The 23,764-nt window shown below is 46.9% G+C and overlaps 3 protein-coding genes across 5 annotated transcripts; 1 reads left to right on the top strand and 2 right to left on the bottom strand.

Moving 5' to 3' along the window:
* The first annotated feature begins 8,545 nt into the window (after nt 1–8,545).
* LOC133884937 (uncharacterized) lies at nt 8,546–15,964 on the top strand. 2 transcript variants are annotated; one of them, XM_062324547.1, is made up of 10 exons: nt 8,546–8,941; nt 9,832–9,875; nt 10,337–10,442; nt 10,531–10,648; nt 11,506–12,107; nt 13,117–13,375; nt 13,442–13,721; nt 14,052–14,204; nt 14,810–15,298; nt 15,379–15,964. In XM_062324547.1, the coding sequence occupies exons 1-10, from the start codon at nt 8,752–8,754 to the stop codon at nt 15,625–15,627; spliced, it is 2,490 nt and encodes an 829-aa protein (XP_062180531.1). In that variant the 5' UTR covers nt 8,546–8,751; the 3' UTR covers nt 15,628–15,964. The 2 variants fall into 2 exon arrangements, with proteins under 2 accessions (XP_062180531.1, XP_062180533.1); XM_062324549.1 differs by lacking the exons at nt 8,546–8,941; nt 9,832–9,875; nt 10,337–10,442; nt 10,531–10,648 and adding an exon at nt 10,858–11,064.
* Nucleotides 15,965–16,286: 322 nt separating this feature from the next.
* Nucleotides 16,287–16,914, bottom strand: LOC133884938 (uncharacterized). The gene has a single exon (XM_062324550.1). The coding sequence runs from the start codon at nt 16,584–16,586 to the stop codon at nt 16,320–16,322; it is 267 nt and encodes an 88-aa protein (XP_062180534.1). The 5' UTR covers nt 16,587–16,914; the 3' UTR covers nt 16,287–16,319.
* Nucleotides 16,915–20,894: 3,980 nt separating this feature from the next.
* Nucleotides 20,895–22,751, bottom strand: LOC133884205 (PLASMODESMATA CALLOSE-BINDING PROTEIN 2-like). 2 transcript variants are annotated; one of them, XM_062323548.1, is made up of 4 exons: nt 22,465–22,751; nt 21,610–22,056; nt 21,476–21,506; nt 20,895–21,350 (listed from the first exon to the last, which is right to left on the bottom strand). In XM_062323548.1, the coding sequence occupies exons 1-4, from the start codon at nt 22,523–22,525 to the stop codon at nt 21,113–21,115; spliced, it is 777 nt and encodes a 258-aa protein (XP_062179532.1). In that variant the 5' UTR covers nt 22,526–22,751; the 3' UTR covers nt 20,895–21,112. The 2 variants fall into 2 exon arrangements, with proteins under 2 accessions (XP_062179532.1, XP_062179533.1); XM_062323549.1 differs by having other exon boundaries at nt 21,610–22,050; nt 22,465–22,748.
* Nucleotides 22,752–23,764: the final 1,013 nt, after the last annotated feature.

Consider the following 23,764-nt stretch of genomic DNA (forward strand, 5'->3'; position numbering starts at 1 on the left):
TTTCTTCTTCTCCTCTTTTTCTCTTTTTCTTCTTTCTTTTCTTCTCTTCTACTTTTCAACACTAAAAAAATTGAAATGATGCTGCTTTAAACAATGGAACGGGGCAGTGGTGCATCTAGAGCAAAAAAAACTAACGAGCTCTTGTTCTTTTTCTTCTTCTTCCTCTTCTTTTTTTTCTCTTTTCTCTATCAAAAATTAAAAGCAGGAGTTAGAAGGTAGGGAGGCTTGAGCCCGCGGTGGATCCGCCGCTGGAACGGGGAGAATAAGAAAAGAGAAGCGAGTGATGGGGATGGAATGGAAGTGCTCACTCGGAGTGAGTTGGGTGCATAGAAAACATAGAAAAGGCGCTGCTAGAAATTAAAGATGTCTCTCGCCGGACCAAGTTGAGACTGAGACCATCTGCTGTTGCAGCCTCCAGGGCTACTACAGTGAACCAGAGAAGACATCCAAATCGATCTCGCTTTGTTTGGACCGATCGAGGTCGACATCGATGGCCCCGCCCGGCGCACGAATCTCCGAGCCGGGCCAAACCAATGGCTGCCCAGGGCACACTGTACCACACTTCGTGACACGTGGTTACGTGCATAGAAATCTCCTGAACGGGGTCCCCAGCTCCCACACTTTGCTACTCATGTTTGTTACTCAATCTCAAACTTATTCGCTTGATCTGAGAGTAAGTTTGGTCCAAATAGTGCGTGAACAAGAAATTACAAACCGTAGTGACTGTACAACGAACTTGAAGTAAACCAACTTTTAATTACGTGAACAACATCTATGTCCTACTTGGAGTAATTTTGCAGGAAAAATATATATGCTAATCATCCAGCCTGAACAGTCTTATAGCTTAATCTCAGAAGAAGAATGTCCCTAGCTTTGAGTGGCAACCACCAAAAAAGGAAAAGAAGAGAGGTTTAAAGCTTTCCAACATATTTTGACATTTTTTTCCATCTTGACTCGGGTAACTACCACCGCATGATACAATTTGGTGGTTCCAATGTTCTATGCACACCACCAATCATTATTGTCCTATAATCACGTCTCACTCCATTTCAACACTAGAAAGAATAAAGCTTAATATCCACATCAAAATCACCAACACCCCTGCCAATTAGCAAACAGAGTACAGCTCAGTTGGTTATGATCTTTTGTGGTAGAACCTGGCTATCCGATCTTTTGTGGTATAACTGAGTATAGCACAGTTTGCTCAGTTGGTTAGGGTCTTTTGTGGTAGAACTTATCTATCCGGTTTCGAATTTTAGACTTAATATAGGTGCTCATATTTTTTAATTAAATTTTAAGAGAAATAATAAATGCATACATGGATATGTTCAGTAGTTAAAGCACGTGTTTGTGCTATGTGAAATTATATCTCCAATCTTATTTAGGCTTGTAGCTACGGATGACAATAGGTACGAACTAGCCGGGTTGCTCCACCCTATACTTATACCCGTTGGAAAAAAATCACACCTGCTACAATACTCATACCTGCATACGGGTACAATATTTACTCGTACCCATATCCGTGTGGGTAACGGGTACCCGACAGGTTACCTGCGGCCAGTAACTCACCCTTAGCCGCCGTGAGGGGCGATGGAGGAGGCGGTGGCCGAGAGGGGCGGTGATGGCAGCGGCCAGAAAGGTCAACGGAGGAGGTGGCGGGTGGCAGGGACGGTGTCCGGGAGGAGCCACGGAGGACAAGGCGACGATTGCGATGGTGAATGGAAGGGGCGACGGAGGAGAAGGGGGCGACGATAGTCGAGAGGGGCGACGGAGGAGAAGGAGGCGACGATAGCCGGGAGAGGCCACGGAGGACAAGGCGGCGATCGGGAGGGACAACAGCACTACGCTAGCTAGGGGTGGCAATGATGGCGCAGCAACAACTGGGAGCAACGGCAACACACGTGCACGTGATTGGGTTTGGTTTTAGGGTTGTGGGAGGTGACCAAATGATAGTAGGGTTTTATGGTGTGGGCCAAGTGAGCTAGCTGACAGTTTGATAAACCGTGGGTACACGTGTATAGGTAGTAGGAGAATGGATTCATACCTTTTGTACCTGATAAGTGACGATTACTCATTAACAGACCCGTGAGTACAAGAATTAATCCATACCTAATTTCTAATAGAATAATTATTCGATTTGAGGACTCATTGTCATCTCTACTTGTACTTAAAAAAATACAACTACCAATAAAAAACCAGGATGTATGCCTATACCCATAAAGGTCACTAATAAAAGCTCCAAAAATAGCCTATATAAACCCCACATCCACCTCACCCCAACCAAAGAATTTCAAGTCGCAACAGCTCTCACTCTCTCCCTTCCCTTCACTCTCCCAAATCCCAAGCCTCTCCGCGCTCGCCAGCTCCCCTTGCAAAACCCAATCAAATCCAAAAGCCCCGGAACACCACCACGTGCCAGGCGCCCGGTGCTACAGGCTGCAGCTACACCACAGTGCCATGGCGGCCGCCGGAGCAGCGTTGCGATTGCGCCTCCTGTACCGGATGCTGCGCGTGGGGGAGCTCCTCGCGCTCGTGGCCATCGTCTCCTGGTCGTCCTCCCGCGTGCCGTCCGCCGCCGCCGCCGTGCTGCGGCTCGCGGGGTCCCTACTCCTTAACGCCCGGTTCGTCTTTGTACTCGGCAACGCCATCGTGCTGCTCCTCCTCGCACTGTCCAGACACGACCTCTCCGTCTCCTCCAGCCAACCAACCACGGCCAACGCCACTGCCACCTCGCCACCGCTGCAAGCTGCACCGGCCGCCGCAGGTAGCAGCTTCCCTTCCTTCAGCACGCCAACTCAACAGCCTTCCGACACCATGGAAGCTGCTTCCTTCGCAACGCCGACTCCAGCGCCTGCAGCCATGGAAGCGCCCGCGGCGGCCCCGGCGCCCGAGCGGCGGGTCCCGCGCGCGGCGGCGGCGGCGTTCGAGGACAAGCAGCAGCCGGTGGTGCGCGTGAACAAGGCGCGCCCCCCGAGGCGGAGCAGGTCGGAGAAGATGGGCATGGGCCCACGCTTGGCGAGGCGCGCGGCGTCCCCCGAGCTGCGGCGCTCGGAGTCCGAGAACGGGCGGAGGCGACGGTCTTCGGCCACGGCGCGCGACGCGGAGGCGTGCTGGGGCATGGACGACGCGGAGGAGTTCCGGCGCACGGTGGAGGCGTTCATCGCGAAGCAGACGCGGTTCCACCGCGAGGAGTCCATGACCATGGCCGTCGTCGGACACTGCGAGGCGGCTCCGGCCATCTCTGGCGCACTCCCCGTTGTTGAATAAGTTGACACGGTGAAAAGACTCTGTGCAAAGTACATAAAGGAGGAGATCTCGTTGCCGAACTTGTTTCTGTTCATATTTTTTGCCTTTGCCCCTGTTCTTCAGATCCGCTCGATCTTTTTCAGTTTTTTTTTGCGCGCATTTCTTCCTTGGCCCGTAGATACCTGTGATTACGAGCGATCGAGTAGAACGGTTTTTACAGCCGTGGATCCACGGACCAGCGGTGTGAATCACGTTCGTTTTGGTGAATCCAGAGCATCGATCTATCGTCTCTGCGCGGTCAAAAACTGGACGATTGGCGACGAAGCAAATGGGAGAAAATTTCATGTTGTCACGCAAAAAAAACATCGTTAGATTGGATATTCGTTCTTGATCTGAATGTCCCGATCGCGGCAAGATGAAGGGCAAACGCGAGAGGAGAAGCAACAGCTGCATGACATGATGGGTCAGAAATTCAGAATCAGATGCAAAGATGGAGAGAGAGAGAGAGAGAGAGAGAGAGAGAGAGCTTCTTTTACACTGCAAATTGCCGAATCGACACAGTGAATTAGACACAGTTAAAACGGTCACGACCGACCAGATTACGCTCGCACCGATCGGCATGGTATGATATGGTAGTAGTAGCACAGTGACAGTAACACCGAAGAGGTGCATGCAGTGCGACCGCTCTGGTCCGCGGAAGTTGTTCAGTTTCGCAGCCACGGGCCGGAGAAGCAGTAAATCCGAGCGAGGCTGACGTGACCCGGGGTGGTAGTGGTACAAATTTGCAAGCTTTTGCTTGCTCGATATGTCCCGCTCCATGGTTGGGCTGGCTTCGTAGGAAAAGACTGATCGACAGGTCCGGCCGTGGGACGGCACGGCGGCGACGTTGCGTGCAGTGTGGGATTCCACTATTCCCCCGAGGGCTACGGCCGGAGCATGCATGCAAGGAGAAACGGAAAAGAGACGGGCAGAACCAATTCCTTGTTCCCCCTGGGATTTCGATCTTTCAGCGGCCGTGTCGCGATGATTCGCCATTAGCACCGCACCACCACCACTTGGGTGCCGCCGGTTTGGTGCGGCTCGCCGGTAGATTCCGTGCCGAATGCTGCGTGAAGACTTCGGAATGTGTTGGCGAGATGAATTGGATGAGGCGAGGTCCAGATTTTGGGTTTTGATCTCGCTGCCATGCTCGCTCGACGCTCGGCAACGGGTGATCGGGGGTGGTTGTTCCAGGACAAAGGGGTGTCCTGCTGTGGTCCGTTGGTGCGTTACACTACACCAGGAGCAGGGGCGGATTCACGTAGGGCTTAGGGAAGAAGAAGAAGAAGAATAAGCGCTTCCTACTTAGTTTTTGGGGAGAATTCATGTCGTTTTCAGCATTTTTGTTCGATGCGCATCAAGCAGCCAGCTTGCTTGCTTGCTTGTCCAATGGAAGTTGCCGCCGTTTGGATTTGTTACTCCAGTATGCAACAACAATTTTTCCCGTACACATAACACACCATGAAATGCAGCTCTCCTGGATTTTTTGTATTTCTTATTAAAAAAAATTACAGAGAACTGCTTGTCTGCGTCATACATATTCATTGCTGTGATTGAACTTTTTTTTTTTTGTTTCGTGCATGCATCTTTGCTTCATTATGTTCTGGGATGATATGTCTGACCATTCACGCTTGTTGAGTTGAGCTTAAGGCTAGTATATACAGGATGAACTACACGTATCTTTTAGAACCCATGACCACCATAAACTTGACCTCTGCACTGGATTGTATGAACAGCTCCATGTATAAGCGATGTTAATTTTGGAGAGATGAGCAGCATATAAGACAGCAGCCCACTTCATCTAGTTCAGGGACAGTACCTTTTGTCACAATCTAACATGCGGCCTTGGCCTTGTTAACTAAACGCCTAATACAGAAGCAAATATACCATCTAGTTGCATGCTTCTCATGATGGCAAAGAAGCAATTTGGGTGACACAAAGTACTGCACCAATCACCACTCAACCACCAGTGCTTGAGGAAGAAAAACGACTCCTTTTATCGCCTTCCTTTCCCAGCAAAATTATAAATGTTCCTCTGCAAGTTTCTTTACGTTTTAGCCCTTGCTTTTAGTTGCTTTGTTCCTTCCGCATATAGTTTTTATCTCCACTACCGAGAATATTAGCATCAATATTATCCACTGACAGTTTTGGCACTTAAATCCATTATCCATGAAATGATTCTCCTGGCGTGGCAGCAGAGACAAAGGCAGGGTCAACATCCTTCCAAGCTCATGTTTATTCCAACACATAATGTAGAGATCTTTGCCGCGTTGTTTATCACCGATGGACCCCTGCGTGAGAGCAAACGCAGAGGCTGTTTATGCATCCGCGTCCTTGGTTCTCAGTGGATAGTGGATGCTGCTGCCAACAGAAAATGGCTTTTGGAACCTCTCACTTTGTCTCTATGGCCATCGTGCTGCTGGTGCTTGGCTGTTAAGTAGAGAGTATGCACCACCAACCTGACCCTACCTGTCCCTTTTATGCAGGATTTCTGAAATGTGTAATGTGTTCGTTCCTTCTCACCAGAAGGAGCACATTTGGTATTCTTGTACGGAACATGTCGGTGTTTTGTTGGATGAAGCCATGGCATGATTGAACCAAATTACAAGCCCTTCAGAAACCGGTCCCCGTCGAGGACAACCAAAACAAGGACCTCAAGTCCTGCAACCTCCTGTTTTCATCAGTTCTTGTTCACTTGTGGGTTGTGGCTGCTTCCTCAGTAGCTGAAAATTACAAATCTATCATGTCACCTCCTGCAGCACAGGTAACATGCACTAGTAGTGGGTCGAGGGCCCTTCCAAGGAAAATTTCAGACTAGGCATCGTATTTTTCAGAGGGCTGGCCACATCGTTCGAATTGCAAGAGGGAGAAGAGGAGGAACAACATTTGGTCCATGCTAGGATACTGACTGGATCGGAACGGTCCGGCCCATTCTGCTCCAAAGAAAGCCTCAACAATGTCTTGCTGAAATTTAAGCCCAAGTCATGTCGTACGGAATTTTGGGTTGGGCCCATTTTATAATGTTAATAGGCCCAGTCGGGCCCAAGCGATGATGCCATTCGGCATATTTCCTTGCAGGGTCACTTCTCAACTAAACGGTGTAACAATATGAACAGAATGCTATAGCTGTACCTACTACCTAAGTGGAGAGGTGTAAAAAAAATGTCATAATCTTCCCTGTGACTACCAAAATTGCTGCTTATTTTAACATTCTCTTTGATCCGCCGCTTCCGTAGCATAACAATTTTCATAAATCACGAACAAGGCTTGACAAGACTTCGATGATCAATGGAGTTGATTGTCTCTGGTACTTATCCTGAATCAAAGTCTACGTTTGCTCTTTGTGCATCTTGTTAAGATATAAATTTTCTTTCAGTAGTAAATGACAGATAACATAGCTATCTATCGATAGTGAGGTGTCTATAGTAACTTATTCAAACTCCGTATCGCTTGGTGTTTCTTAAGGAAAAAAAAATTAAGACTTATATGTGTTGATAACAATATTGTTGGATAGTCCATCACGCCCTACATTGCATGTATCTCTACTACTTTAAAAGTACCAAAAGAGTCCCGCTTAGGACTCATGAGTCCCTTACCCACCCATCCCCCTCTCTCACATAGGAGCTGCGCTGTCAGGTGGCCCCCTACGCAATAGCCTTGCCTTAAACGCCTCCCCGCCACCCCATCCCCACCTCCTCCCCGCCAGGCCCACCACCACCGACGCTTTGTCTCCCCGCCACGACGATTTGTCCTCTCTTTGCCACTAATCAAGTCACTGATCCACACCACCGCCACCGTCCACGACAGAGTCACTCCCGCTTCCGTGTCTCTGATTGAAGTGTCGTCATCCCTAACCGCACCGCCATCGTCGACCACCAGCCTGGTCAACTGAAATGACCCAATCATTCTCCACCTGTTCCCCAAAACCAGCAACACCACCACCACCCATGGCTTTGGTGGTGGCCAACGAGATCCGGCCTCCAGTCGCTAGCGGTCAAGGTCACCGCACCGGCGAGGTGCCGCATGTCCTCCTCCGTCCATGATGACGCTTGTGCGTACATCTCACCCTCGCCTTTCTGTTGTCCTCTTTTTCTTTGTGATTCCAGATCGGTTCTTAATCTGTGTTTGGGCAGATGAGACGATCAAGTGGGAGAAGATCACCTACGTCGGGATCGTGACCTGAACCCTCCTACGTCGGGAAAATGATGCTATTATTTTAGCTTTGTTGTATCATATATTCAAATGTTATCATAAGCTATGTACATCAAATTTATACCTTGATTTTCTATAGTTTTGTTTCACTTTTCAAGGATGAACACAAATTACTGAAGGTGTCTGTGATTGAGTCATCGAGGGAATCAAGCCATGCAGTTAAAATAGGTAGTAAGTCCATTTTTCTCATTTTCCCCTTTTCTTTTCTTCGTTTCAGAAACAAGATGTAGAATTTATTTTGATGGAAGAAATGATTTAAAGAGTCAGAAAAATGACTTTATGTCACAATGAATGTACATATTTTCCTTTCCTGAGTACTTAGTAATATTCCTCTATTCTGTTCACATATTTATTGTCTTTTCTAAATGTTTGAAGGGGTATGTAAAAGAAGCATCCAATTGATATGTTGTTTCAAACCATTTAAATTTTCAACTGCCCAATCTAATCATGTAACATTGAATTAGTTACCGTAATGCTTCATCTCGTCTATCTCCTTTAAATATTTTTCACTCTCTTTCTCACATAAGTGAGAATTTCCATTGTCACTGACTTGCCACCGTCCTCATTGTATCCCTGCACGGTCATAGCCACCGTCCACCATGCCGCCACCCCCTCTCATGGCAACCTCTGGCACTGCCCCTCCTCTTGCTCGGACCGACCACCTTCTCCTTATGTAATGCATGTGTTTGACTCATCAACTATTTTGTGCGGTTTTTTCTCCTGTTGCAACATATGATTATGTAACTAGTTTATTGATAAAAGTTATCCATCAAATGTTGTAGAGTAGTGATGTAAGTAGGTAACTAATAGGTAGTTCTGAATTATCATTTAGCTTGTTCTTTATTTAATTAAGTGAGAGTGAATTATTGATCTAATAACTCAGAAAATACAAAACTTATATCCTAGTGTGCGTTTAGATGTTCCCTAATAAATAAATAAAAAATTTTGCTGAAAAAGTATGAATGGATTCCTTTGCTAAACGGCACCCGTCTGTCAGTGAGCGGCGTCGGGGTGTACCAAGCATTAACCCAACAACCCCTCAGGATTTCGGAAGCGCAACCGAACCCTACACCGTCCGTCCGACAGAGGAGGCTGGTGTGGCAGCAAAACAGGGTGCGGGGAGCAGGCGGCGGCGACGAGGTTTTGCTGCTCCCACAGCGCACGCAGCGCCGACGCGACCGCAGCTCGTCGCCGCCGCCGGATCGAGAAGGAGGGGGAGGCGGCAGCGCCTGTGGCGGCGGCAGCGGGAGCGCCATGAGGGGCGGCGGCGGCGGGAGGCAGCCCTACGCGGCGGCGGACGCGGCGGTGATCCCGGTGGCCTCGAGGAAGATGGTGCAGAGCCTCAAGGGGATCCTGGCCGACCGCTCGGAAGGCGAGATCTACGCCACGCTCTGCGACTGCGGCATGGACCCCGACGTCGCCGTCGAGAGGCTCATCTCCCAAGGTATACATACTGGCGCACTCCCTCGCCTTCGCTGCCCGCACGCTTCGAATTGTTTAGCGTGGATGTGTCGTGGTGGGATGCTCGTCAGCGTTAGGGTTTGATTTTCGAATACGTGCGGTTTTGTAACCCCCCCCCCCCCCAATCGGACGGTTGCTATTGAATTCCGTGCCAATCTGGTCCGAATCTGTGAAAGTTGTACACTGTGGCTTGTATTCGCTTGTGATTTTGTCTCAGTTTTGTCAACAAGCAAACCTTTTTGCATTTATGGATGTAACTCCTGTGTGTAAAGAGCTAAAGTTTGCATCTTGCATGAGCATGTATTTATCTTCAGTTGTGGAATGGTGGGAAAGCTTGCTCATGTATTCCTTTTCTGTTCGTAGAGATTAATTTTGCATTTATTATGATGTTGTTAATGCTATTTTGGTATGTATTTAATAACTTTTATGGATGGATCTATTTAATAACTTTGCATTCGTGCATTATGAAAATTATTGTAAACTGGTATATTGACTCATGTTTATCTGTTATGTGGGAAACTGTTATATTAATGCAGTACATCATTTTTGTTGGGAGCTGGGATTTTCATTTGTAAATTTCGGTGTAAAGGTTGTGCCTTGGGTGCCAATGTTCTTCGTTACCTGCAAGTGCTGATGAAACATTTTTTTCATGTTCTTTTGTTTTTGAGGGTCGGTTTGTTGTATTCAGAATGCACCATTTAATTCTTACCTATATATCTTATATTTTCTGTGGTATAAATGAAGCACTACTTTGAAGGCTGACTTGTTCCTAATAAATGCAACATAGCATATAGAATCTGTAGATCACAGACAATTTGAACTATCTGTTGGTATTGGTAATTCATCTTAACTCTCTTATTCTTGTCTGTTCAGATACTTTTCATGAAGTGAGAAGAAAGCGGGACAAGAAAAAGGAGGTTAGTAGATGAACCATGAGTTCCTTATATCCCTGGTTTTTGAGGATGTTTACTGTTTGTTTTCCATCCCTTTTTTTGGTGTAATAGTTGCCTTTCCACCTTGATGTGAGTTTGAGGTCATTTATTATGTCAGCTTGTACTGACTGAGAAACAGGGGTTGCTCCTATGCTACATGCTGACTGATATATCCTGTGGCTTTTGTTTGCTATTTTGCTATACTTGATTGATGAAGAACTGCATACTTATATATTTGATCCGTTTTTAGCTTTGCAGTTGCACTCTATAATGCTGTCTTTTATTTGTTACTCTTGATTCACGCTGTGTTAATATTTCTGTGGGTACTGTGTTACTGCATTGAAATACCTTTTTTGTGATCGAAGAGCATTTCAACATTTTGGTTTGAGTCAGTTTATGCCATCTGGTTGCCTGTTGTTCCCCTGACTAACTTTTACTATCTTTAGACCAAAGCTCCTCAGGAAACAAGACCTCGACCATTCCATAAGTCTATATACCGAGGGTATAAGGCTAGTTCTGATCGAAGTGGGCGTTTTCAAGCTGGATTAGGAGGTAGCATTCTGCATTTTGTTTTGTGATATGATTATGTAGTTTGTTTTCTTATTCTAACTGGTGCACTCATTTTTTTCCCTCAACATAGACTCGACGGGTGGTGTTAAAGGCCCTATCAAGAGAGAAACAGAGTTACATGCTCCACCAAACTCATCAGTCTTGGATGTCAAGACAAGCAGTCCTACAGAAACAATTTCTGCTACTACGTAAGTTGTACCTATTGATTTTACATAGAGATTATTAACTATATATAGATTGATTTAGTTAATACTACCTCCGTTCTCTTTTAGATGTCGTTTTAGGATTTGAGTTCTGTTCTCAAATAGATGCCGTTCTCAGTTTTCTAAGCATTACCTTCCTAAATAGCCCCTATTAAATTTTGAGGAGTCCCAAGGCGTTCTCAGGGATCAATGGTTCTCCCGCTAGTTTGTTCAAATACTACATTTGGGATTGGAGGGAGTAGGTGATGGCATTGGGAGGGATGCTGCAGGAGTTAATTTTGGGTACATTGATTAGAGGGTAAGCTGCAATTAGAAGGGGCAAAGATGTCACAAGAGGAAGTATTAAGTGACGCGTTGGTCTCTATGAGGAAGGCTAAAACGACAAGTAATTCCGAATGGAGGTAGTAATATCTGCCCTTTTTATTGTTTCTAGTCGACTTTCTTTCTTTCTTCCATATAGCTAGGAAAAAGCAATGGTAAAAACATGTTTTCTGGATACAATGTTGATGCCCTGCACTACAAGTAAAACCTGTTACGCCACAGCAGGAGCTGGTACATTTGGGCTTGATTATTACGAAGAGATCAATCATGTGTACCTTCTCAGAGTTTTCCTGTCCTTCAATTTTCTTCATTTGTGCATCATGTGTTCTATATTCTTTACTGTTCATGCCATACCGTAAACGTTTTCTAGGGCAAATTGAGACAGTCTTAAAATTTTTATAATTTACAGCTTCGCTCACTTTCTTATGCAACTAATTACATTTACTCTTTCTGGTAATTGGTCAAGGTAGCTCGAAGACTTCCTTGTTAGGCTTCCTAACTTCTTATGCTTCTGTTTGCAGCAATGTTTCCCAAGCTGATGCAAGGTACACCACTTCCCAGCCTCCATCTCAAGCGCAGCATGGTTGGGGTATTCCAGGTCGCCCTTCCATGGCTGAAATAGTAAAGATGGGCAGGCCTCAATCTAGAGTTGTGAGCAGATCGATTGCTAGTAGCACTGCCATGCCAGCTGTTGGTGATTCAGTCATTTCCAACACACCAAGTCACACACCCAAGGAATACAATAACACTGTTTTCGCATCAGAAGTTGGCCATGGCACATCATATAAGTTACCAAATGGTGCTATTGAGGTGTACTCTGTATCTAAGGATGCTTCCTCATTTGATATATCACCTCCAGCAGACGGAGTGGACGTGGCAGCTCCTTCCATGAATGCAAACGCACAAGGTTCAGCAACTGCAGATGTCAACAAAGACGGCATTGAAAAAGAGACAAATTTAGAGGAGGATAATGCAGAAAGTTTGACAATTTCTGGACAATTTTCTGCTTCTGGTAAAGATGTGCAATCAGAACATGTTGGCATTGCCACTCATCTGGACAATGGCTTGATAGAGGAAACAGATGAATTTCAGTCCAACGGCCTTTCACTTGAGCATAACCAAAGTAAGTCTGCATGAGCACTGTATATTTTATCTTTATTTCTGCATGCAATTGTTCGTCTTATATGATCCCAAAGACCCTACTTAGTAAATTAAGTTGGAAGCAAGCTTATTTTCTTTCCGTGGTTCCTTTTTTTGTTTCCTACGGTTATCACATCCCCATTTGGCCATCCTAGTACAGTTTTACCTACTGTCCTTTTTGAACTTAAATCGGACTACATGTTGTGTTACGGTGTGAGATGAGCTATCAGGGTGCACCCAAAGAAACTGAGCTGTTACTATTAGTTACCAGAAACCTCTAACCCGCCAGCATTTATAGCACTGTCTGGATTTTGGGGCGTTTTTTGCTAAGATCTACTGTTGAGGGGAGTTTAGATGTAGAAGGGTAAGGAACACCAAAAGCAAACAAATAAGAATATTTCATGAAAAAATAACAGACGGGAAGTATCTGGGAAATACAGACTGTATTTCCCATACAGACACCAGCTTACTAGCCACACCAGGATCTAGCACAATCTGGTAATCAAACTCTGATACCAAGTACTGAGTCCGATATGATTGTTCACCATCAGCTAATCCTTTTAAGATTCTGGCCTGTTTGACTTTATTTTTTTTCCTTTTTGATGGATCGACACAAAATTGGACACTTCCACATTTTGTTTTTGTTATTTCTTTTGTTCTTCATTAGGAATTGTGGGTGATTATCTATTTGTTCTTTGTCAAAAGTTGGCTACAGGACACTTCATTTCAATTGAAATCTCTTTTAAAGAATGTATCTGTTCTTCTGAATGAAACTCCCAGGTTCTAGAGTTCTTCAATCCTATCTGCACGTGCATTTTCATATGTCACGTTTCCATGCCACAATGCCCATTAATGACTGACCTTTTTTTTCATGTCTGCGTGCTATAATACCCCTTGGTGACCGACTGAAACTCCCTGTCTTTGTAGTACTTAACCTTTTGCAGTTCATCAAGTTTCTCATTTTATATGACCATGTACCTCTCTGATGGCAGATTCAAATGGAGATATGTCTACTGCAACGAAACAATTTGACCGTTTGACTCTTCATGAGGGACCAAAATCGTCTGATGATAATCCGGCTGTAATAATCCCTGATCATCTTCAGGTTTCAAATGCTGATTGCGCACACTTGACGTTTGGTAGTTTCGTGTCCGGAACACTTGATTCATCTTTGTCTGTAAAACCTCTCAATAGTCATGGGGAGGTTGCGACAGTACCCGATAACCATTCAATTGAACAGTCAGATGTTAGGTATTTTTCCCCCAATGTTCTTCACCCCATCTTATTGTGCAACGCTTAGGAGTCCTTTCTTTTCAGAATCCACGAGGATGAAAGCAAGGTGACAGTAACACCTGCAGCTAATGAGTATGTGACTTCGGCAACAAACAGCAATGTGGAGGATCTTGATGTTACATCAGCACAACAGTCTAAAGTGACAAGAGCCAATTTCATGGATGTCACAAACAACACCGAACACAATCTATCATCGACCCCTGATTACGCAACTTCAACTGCAGTGCGACAAGATTCTGGTTCACACGCTTATCTGCAGGAAAATCGACAATTGCAAAACATTTCTCCTCTCTCAAGCTTTATGGTATCCATTTGCTATCCTGGTTTTAACCTGCACTGATATGATGCTAATTTCCGTATGAATTGCCTATATACAAATTAAGAGTTGTGGTTGCTATTTTGTGCATGCTCACTTACATACCGCTGTACTTCCCATCTTTATAACTGTGCTTGTTAGTGGAAAGAAACCTCATAGCAAGTTGTATAACTCCCTTACTTTAGTAACTAAAGGTGCATTAGTTCAGTGAAGAAGTCTATCTGATTTATCATTTTGCAGTTCATTTGAAATGAACTTATTTACATTCCATTATTTTTCTTTATTGACAACTGTTTTATTACTCTTATGTATCTGCAGCAAATACAAAATGGTCTACTGCCACCAACAATCCCACCTTTGCGCGAGTTCGATCCAGCATTCTCACTGTTGCTCACTAACCCACCTACAATGATTCATGGTACAACATCATCATCCATGAGCAACACAACTGTTTCTGCGCAGCCGCAAGAGGTACGAGCATCTCACTGAACAATGGGACTTTCATCATTGTTTTTCAGTAAAGTAGCCATGTATTTCTTGCCAACTTCGGACCTTCTGTCTTGTTGATTATATAACCTATAGGTAATTGTTGTTGGTTATATTTCTTTTTTTTGTTTGGCATATTGTGCAAACTGGAACCTGGAAGTTCAGCTTTGGAGGCACTTAAGTTTCATATTTATATGCACATCTGTTGAGTCTTCACCGTTTTCCATCTTTGTTTCTAAACAAGAATTCAAAAGTTTCAAAAGGATTTATTTGCAAATGGTAAGCACTAACCATTTGTAACTGGCAAAGTAGAAACCGGCAAGTGCCTAGGACTTTCCAAACTGCAAAATCTCTGCTCTAACCTTCTATAGTGGACAGTTATTTTATTTTTAGTGAAGATTGTACTACCGAGTACTGTAGTGCTGGATCCATGCCACTAGTACCAAAATGTTAGTTTCATCTTATTTTTCACTTCAAGCTGTAATCCTAACGGTGCATATACATTACTAATTCATAAATAGTTCCCTGTTTATTTTTGTCTTGAATTCATCCTATGTACAGAATTCTTATTGCGTGGTTGATTATTGCAGAATGTCAATCCAGGTGGTTTACCCAACCCTCAATATACTCAATCTCAGCCAAGCACCAGCATTGCTTCAGGGCCTCCTCTCCCTCAGCATCTTGCCCTTCATCCTTATGCTCAAGCAGCAACTCTTCCTCTTGGGTACGCAAGCATGATTGGCTATCCATCTCTGCCGCCAAGTTATGCTTATATCCCGCCTGCTGCTTTTCAGCAACCATACATGAACAGTGGTCTATTCCACCAAGCAGCAGCTGCAGTTCCCAACTCTAGCATGAAATACCCTCTACCACAGTACAAAAGCAACATTGCCCTTACTAGCTTACCACAACCAGCCTCTATGCTCTCAAGCTATGTTGGAGGCTTCGGAACTGCAAACAACATGCATGGTAATTTCCCTCTGAACCAAAGCACAGCATCAGCAGCCGCTACTCTTGGGTTCGATGGAACGGTCCCCTCACAATACAAAGATGGAAATCAGTACATTTCTCTTCAGCAGGTAAACTATATGGGTGCCTGAGTTTTGCATACAAGATAGACAAACTACAAGATCACTAACTAGTCCTTTATTCATGACAGAGTGAGAACCCTGCAATGTGGATGCATGGAGCTGGTTCACGAGCAATGCCCCCACTTGCAGCCAATACATTTTATGGCTATCAAGGGCTGAGTCATCAGGCTGGCCTTCGGCAGGGCCAGCTACCTTCACAGTTTGGCGCCGCGCTTGGGCAGTCACAGCCAGGCTTGGGCCCTGAACACCGAAACCCTAGTGATAGCAACTTAAGTGCTGCTGCTCAGGCTAACCCAATGTGGCCAAATAGCTACTGATCCATCCCTTCTCGACTATCCTGAAGGTGGCGGTCCTTTTGTGGTGTGTGCGGCACCAGAGATGTCGTGCACCGGAATAGCAACCGTGTACATGAGTTGCTGTCGTGACATTTTGAGAGGCCCGGGAGATACACGTCGAGCAAATTTCTACTTGTGTTTCTAGGATGGCCTAAATTTGTAGCTCGATCTGTTTATTCGTAATGTGATAGAAAAGGACCGTTCTTTCTGTTTATTCTTGTTTTTGTCGTTTACATATCTTGTGGCAATAAACCCGAAATATCTAACAAAGCAGCACCATTATTTTCGAGGAAGCAAAATATGAGCTAGCTTTGCATCACCAGAATTGCATGCTTGGGCTTATATTATTATCGAGAGTATGTTTTAGAGTTGATGGCAGTTTGACGTATACGCCCCTGCTATATGTGATAACTATTTACCGTTGTATTATGCTTCGATCGATGAAGTACCAACAAAAGCTGTGGAAATTTCTATTCGATGAGTTTGAGCTGTTCGCGATAGAACCGTCTATTTGTCCTATTTCTCTAGCTCTGATAGGGCTTGTGAAACACAACTTTTGTCGTGCTTTTTGTGTATTCGCAAGTTCGATTGCAAGCATCAAGCAAGATCTAAAATAAAGAAAAAAGAAAGAGAGAATGTAGAAAAAATACATCCTTTACATTTCTTGGTTTGGCTCACAACCGGAAGCCGAACCGCAGGTAGAAGAAGCAGAGCTTGGCGAGGACGACGATTGACTCGAGCACCCACAGCAGGTGGAAGACAACGTTCTCGTACAGGAGCCGGAGGACGTCGACGCGCGGGAGGCCGCCAGCCCGGTGCCTCCGCCGGCGCAGCGCGGCGGACAGCGCGCGAATGCGCAGCGTCCACCGCGGCGACTGCTGGCCCCCGGCCACCATCGCCATCTTCTTCCGTACCCACTCCCGCTTCCTCCCGCCGGCCATCGGTGGCGTGAGTGGCGGCCGGTCCGTTGATGTTTTGGAGCTCTCCTACTTGTTCCCGATCCTGTGTTTGTTGATAAAATGCTAGGCCACTCTGTCTTGAGCTTTTTATGTTGGAAGGTGACGCGTTCTTGCAGCCGCGTGTTGACGAATCGCAGTAGCTGTTTTCTGTAGTTCTGGTTATCATGTGGGAGTAGTTGAGACTAGGCGGCAAAAGACTTGAAGATTAGTCACTCAAACTGGTCAGGTCAAAATCGAATACCGGCCAGGGTGCAATACTAGCGAGCCCGGTGGTTTCCTGGAACATCGCAATTCTGACGCAGCGAGCTTGGCTTATGTAGCTGACCTTATGCCGGAGCTAGGATCAACGGAGTGGTTGAGACTCCCATGGTGCCGTGTCACCAGCGGTCCAACTGCCTAACGCATGTGCCCTCATGCACAGTTTTTTTTTTCGGTTGGCATGCACGGACCACAAGTTTTAAAAAATGTTGAGTGCATATGAAAGGTGATTTAATAAGGGAATTACCTTTTGGTGTGATAGTGGTGACGTGAGGTAGACTCTATTTATTAGGGTTTAAATTTTGGTGCTCACTGTTTATACATATAGAATGCTTTTAGCGATATTATCTGTAAGCATGTGACAGAGGTGCACTCACGAGTATGTGTGCGTGTAATCATGTATTTACATTTTTTGAGTGTTCAAAGTCACAAAATGTAGACGTTAGTGACATAATGACGAGCATTGAAAAAATCCAAAAAAGAAAAACAAAAGGAGAAAAATGTACCAACTCTTTGGGCTGCGTCCACTCGGGCCGCGCCAAGTCCAATTGTGGGTCGTCCACTCTGCTTGACCCGGCAGAGGATGCTAGCGAGGACCTGCGAGAGCGACTCGAGCCGCTTCCCTCTCTGAGGCGGCGGGGCAGGGCTTGTCAGCCCGAGCTCGAGCTCTCGTCGTTAGGGCTGGAAGGCTGATGATAATCTCCTCCAGGTCCTCTTCGTCTTCTTGTTCCTCCGGAGTCCAGGACGGAGAAATTTCAGGAAGTCCAAAAGAAGAAGGGCACCCAATTTGCCACGTGAAAAGAAGCATATGAGGCTTTCTGTCCGGATCATATGAGCGCCGGAGCATCCAAGACGCTAGAGCTCGCCGAAGCGCGGTGGCAAGGTCGGCGAGGCAACACAGCGGGATGACGAGAGAGCGCGGAAGCACTCATCGGTTCACTTCCGAAATCAAGTTTCTCCTGCCTAATCGCAAGGCTCTCTGTAACAAACCCGATGCTTACTACTCCTAACGACGGAAAACTCAGATCACGAACGAATAATACACAAGGAAGAGATGGGTAATCGAGAGCCCTGGATGATAGGGACACTCTTGCCGTCAAGTTCGAGTCTGTTCATCCTTAGTTCTTGCAACTCGCGACAGCTGGCTTATAACCTCGCCAAGCCGTGCATGCCACTCACACCAACTCCCTCGTCTCACTGACAACTAGATCCTCTCCACACACTCGCTTAAATCTGGGTCCAGTTACTCCCCCTGTTGTTCGCGCCATGCCGCCCTGAGCTCGCCACCAAGGTCATGACATTCCCCACCTCTTCAAAATCGGCTTGACCCCAAGCTGGAGAATCATGGAACCGACGACACATGGTTGAGCCATGTTCGGAGGTAGACCACACCACTACACGAGTAGTCGAGGAATAGTCTTGTTAGCTCGTTTGATCAGCTTGCGATCCAGGAAGCGTTTTGGTTCTTTGGCAGACTGAAGAACGACTGGTGGCTGGGGTAATTGCTGACTGGCCACAATCGATGGCTCAATAGCTTTCTTGTGCTGCGACACGTGCATCACATGATGAATTTGCACCCCATCTGGTAGCTTGAGTTAATATGCCACAATGTCGATCTTCTGCTCAATTGGATATGGGCCATAATATCAGAACGAGCGCTTCTGATTTGGGCAATGAGCCACTGAAGACTGAATGTAGGGTTGCAACTTCAAGTAGACTTGATCACCAACATCGAAGGTGCGCTCGGTACGATTCTTGTCAGCCTATTGTTTCATTTGATGTTGGGCCCGATGTAGTTGCTGCTGGAGAAGAGAATTCATCACTTCACGTTCCTTGAGACATGTTATTAGATCGGGTACAATAGCTTCATTGAGCTTAATAAGACCGAAATCCCAAGGCTTCCTTCCATACAGGACTTCGAATGGTGTCATTTTCAGTAAGGAATGGTAAGATGTATTATACCAATACTCTGCATGAGATAGCCAGTGAAACCAATTGGATGGGCACGAGTGAACCGCACACCAGAGATAAGCTTCAAGACATTGGTTGACGTGTTTGGTTTGGCTGTCAGTCTGAGGGTTGTAGGATGAAGTGACGCGCAATTGTGTACGGGACAGATTGAAGAGCTCTTACCAAAGAGTGCTTGTAAAGATTCGATCTCGATCCAAAACAATCGCTTGAGGAAGCCCATGGAGTTTGAAGATGTTATTGATATACAGTTTGGCAACTTGCAATGCAGTAAAAAGATGGATGAGGGTAAAAAAATGAGCATATTTGGAAAAATGACCGACAACCACAAGTATTGTATCGTGATTAGTTGACCTGGGTAAGCCTTCCACGAAGTCCAATTGAACAATTGCCTAGGTGTGATCAGGAATACTGAGTGGTTGAAGAAGTTCTGGTAGCGCTACATGCTCCGATTTAGCCTGCTGACAGACTGAATATTGTCGGATAAATGATAGAATCTGTGCTTTCATCCTAGACCAGGAAAACATGCGCTTAACTCTGTGGTATGTGGCATAAAATCCAGAATTACCACTAAAGAACTGTCGTGCAGAGCAGTAATGATGTGGTGTTAAGTAGCAGAATCAGCACTCACCCACACACAACCCTTATAGCGCAAAATGCCATCCGACAATACAAAGTCAGGATAAGTACCTCTAGGAGTAGCCAAAGTGGTCATAATATGCTTGATATGATCATCATTGTTGTAACTCTGTTGAATAGCTTGCTCATTAATAGTTCATGAGGATGAAACCTTGAGATAAGACGAGTGTTGCGCACATGTGACCTGAGGTGGCGCAAAGGTGGTAACACCCCCAAAAGCCAACCTCCGATGATCGTGCACCCGTGGATGGTGTTCCCATGATGACGGTTGGGAGCAGCGAAGGAGTGGACGCGCCGATGAGCACTAGATGTTCGTCGAGTTGCTTCACTTGTGATCGAAGGTCTTCGACCGCGTGATGGAGGCTTTGGACATGAGTCTGTAACCCCTTCTTCCATGCCTCAAACGGTTGTCGAAGTGCGTCGAAGCGCTCCTGCATCAACTTGTTGTTATGCCTTCTGCTCCGCTCGGTCTTTGTTGTGCTTGGATCGATCCTCTTCGAGGCGCTTCATGAACTGACTGATCTGAGCCAGTTGAGCATCCATGGGCTCCATCCGATTTTTTTTTCCGAGATGTGTAGCGGGGACGAAGATAGGGATTGGCGTCGATCTCATGAGAGGATGCCAGTTTGGGGGAAAAAAAAAAATCTCCGGGTGGTGTGGTTGTGGATTAGGTTGCGAGTGCATGGAGGTGGTGGAATCGCAAGGCTCTGATGCGAGACTGTAACAAATCGATCGGTTTGCTACTCCTAACGACGATAAAATCATATCACGAACGAAGAACACACAAGGAAGAGAGGGGTAATCGAGAGCCCTGAACGACAGGGACACTCTCGTCGCCGAGTTCAAGTCTGTTCATCCCTAGTTCTTACAACTCGCCACAGCTGGCTTATAACCTCGCAAAACTATGCACGCCACGCACACCAACTCCCTTGTCTCACTGACAACTAGATCCTCTCCGCACACCCGCTTACATCTTGGTCCGGTCACTCCCCGTGCTGTTCGCGCCATGCCGCCCTGAGCTCGCCACCAAGGTCATGACACTCTCATCCACCCAGGGTGGACGGTAAATGAAATACCGATCGGCATGGTCGGTAAACCAAATAACGACCACCCATGGTCGTAGCTATGGCGACCAACGCCACCAACCGGGGAACTGGCAGTCGGGCACCCGTCATGGAGACGGGAGGCGGCGAAGGAAGCGAGGAATAGTAGTGGGTCATATCCTCGACGCCGAGTGCCCTGTCATGCTGCCGCCGGTAGCTTCGGAGAAAATCAGGCGCTTCTGCGCCGTTGCGCGTGGGGCAGTGCCGCTCGGCGCGCCTGCGGGTGGCCAGCGACCACGGCGTCCCCTCGCACCGAGTATGCTCGGTCCTCTTCTTGTTCCTCCAGAGTCCAGTCCTCGGTGGTGGTAGCAATAGCAAGAGATGAAGCGTAAGGGATACAAATGACGAGGAGCTCAATGTCTGTTACACTTTCCAGTACAATGTTTACTATCTATGATGTATCTATCGATACACATCGGCTAAAAAGGGAGGCAGTGATCCGCCTCTGCTCTTCCTGCAGCGTACTTGCACGGCGCCTCAACCGCAACTGACCGTGCACAAAAGCAGTGCTGCGACTTGATCCTTGCGACCTGTGCAGGTTCAGACGTTCAGTGATAGTGTTGCGATCAGGAGGCACGTCGTCAGCGACAGGGCTTTCTGCTTGATGCCGGGCATCGCCGCTGCGGCGCCACTGGTGTTGTCACCGTAGTCCGGGGGCGACATGGACCCGTAGAGCGGAGGAGAGTTTCCGAATCCAGCAGGGGGAGAATTCCCGTAGCCGGGAGACCCAAACGTCGGCGTCAGCGGAGTCGTCGTGTTCAGAACCGAAGCACCGGTGCTGTCAGACAGAGATAGTTCATCCAACAAAAAGAGAGGAAAAAAAAAAGAAAAGATCAGCACAGTCGATCAATAAGCCTTCTTCTTGCGTTATTTTGTTCAGAGCCTTGCCTTCTAGGAATTTACCTGGTTGCTGAATACCGGCACGTCGAGGTACCTGCGCAATTGGAAACACAAGCGAGTGATGAGCACGTCGGTAATATGAATACGATCTTGTGCGCGGCGGTGCAGAAAACGAATTTATGTTGAGCTTAGTTTACTTGGATCGGTGCTGGTGAGGACGGCGGTGCCGCCGAAGTCGCAGCTTGTCTGGACGGGGTTCTTCTGGTAGTAGCTGTTGAAGGCGTAGGACGCGTGGTCGCGGACGGTGTCTGGGTTGGAGCAGCTCGCGCCGGGCTGGATGGCCGAGCAGTCCGCGCCGCCCTGCCCGCACGCGTAGTCCAGCGCCACCTGCAGCGCCGTGGTGCTCGCGCCGGGGCTCGCCACGCACCAGCTCCCGCCACCGCCGGCCACCGGGTTCGCTAGCGACGGCGTCTGCGTTGCCGGCGTCGCGGTGGGCATCGCCGTTGGATTTGTGACTGTGGGGTTCACCACTGGGACGGTGGCAAGCGGCGAGGTCACGTCCCGCTCCGGCGCATCGTCGGCCCGCCCCAGCTTCGTCATGCCAGTTGCATCCTCTGCTCTCTGCTCGCTTCCTCTCCCTGCAGCTTAAAGCAAACTATAATCTTTACCTGGACAAAGCATTCACCTGGTGTTCTAATCTGTATTATCTTGTTGTTGATTGAGCAAAACAAAAGCCCGTAATTATTTGACAGATTATCCTTGATAAAGCGTGTGTTTGTCGGTTTTGATGACTTGTGAGCTATGTATGACATGACACTCACAGCTCAGCTGCCACAACAACGTCGGACTAGATTAAAGAGACTAAACAAGCAGAAGACAAAACAAAATCTCCAACCAAAAACAGTTCATCCACGTAGTCACACAGACAATCTATTCTCTGCAACCAACCAGCTTTCTTGTTCTAAGCGGAGTTAATGGCAAGTCACAGAGTGACATGCTAATCAACAGCACCCGTAAGCAACATCAGCACCCATGACAGTTGAATAACTCACCATGGCAGAAGAGAACAAGGAGGAGAAGAGATGCCAAGCAACGGACTGGCCTAAGACCCATGCCTCCGTCCCTGAAGCTCGCTCAGCAGCTCTACCGCTCCGAGGAAGTGTTGCCCGGCTCCTCTGCCTCCCGACGAGGTAGTAGTAGTGGCCGACTGGCCGGCAGGAGTGTGCTAATTAAGGAACAAGTGTAAAGTAAGCTTGCTAGCTGCTGCTGCTCACTTTCTCACTCTTCTAGTCAGCCGCCGCCTCTTCACTTGTTCAGATGCTGTTGTGCAGACGGATGTTGTCTTGGGTTGTAATACCCGAAAAATTGCAAATTCAGAAGTTGACCCGCCTGCGAGAGGTGCAAATTTTGACTTTTGATCCGTTGCTCGGTTGGACGATCGGAGACTACGGATGTGTAGATCTTGTAAAGACGATTCCATTTTGCTATCTAACATCCCATTTGAGCACTCGATGAAGCCGTAATGAGCTTAATAAATTTGGATCGTTGGTTTGGAAAGAAAAAAAAGTCCTCAACCCAATCTCACCTAGTGGCACTCTGCTACCCCCAATCGCCACCCACTCCACCCTAACCCTAGCCACTGCCCCAGCCGTTGCACGCCGTCTCCCGTTGCAGCACGCCGTCACCCGTGTTGCACCACACCACCGCCACCCATGCTGTGTCGTGCTGCCATCAGCCAGTGCGCCGTCGGCTAGCTAGCTCTAGGAGGAGTGGGAGGTGAGGAGTAGGAAGAAGGAAGAAGGGAGAAAGGAGGAGGGGGCAGTTGAAGGTGGGGGCCGACCAACAACAAGAAAATGAAGAAAGAAAGAACAAAGAAAGAAGTAAAGAAAAGGAGGAGGAAGAAGGAGGAGAAAGATGAGAGAGAAGCAAGCATGAGTGAGAAGAAGCGAAATTTCCTCGAGTGTCGGATTTCGCTATTGATTTGAGATCTCATTGCAAAGGTGACCTCTTTGTAGTTCTTAAATGCTTGTAGATAGTGGGGATTGATCGTACGTTTTCATTGCCGGATTGGTGTTCGGATTGATCCATTGTGTGTAGCATTTTAATTTGGAAGTTGAGGCCTAATCGGTGATGAACCCAATCGTATGATTATAATGAAAGTTGTAGGCCTCGTCCTTAGCTTTTCGATTGCGTTGGTCTTGTTCTTTTTGGTTAAGTGGTTTTAGCTAATTGGTGTTGTTGTCTGGCGAGAGTTAGTTCGAGCATTGTTGATTGTTGTTCTTAGGTCTTTGACCTATTTAGCGGAAGTTCTCGCTTGCTTTCTTACCAGCTAAGTGGAAGATATGGTTCCAT

This window comes from Phragmites australis, chromosome 11 (assembly GCF_958298935.1).
Source record: "Phragmites australis chromosome 11, lpPhrAust1.1, whole genome shotgun sequence".
Taxonomy (NCBI): Eukaryota; Viridiplantae; Streptophyta; class Magnoliopsida; order Poales; family Poaceae; genus Phragmites; species Phragmites australis.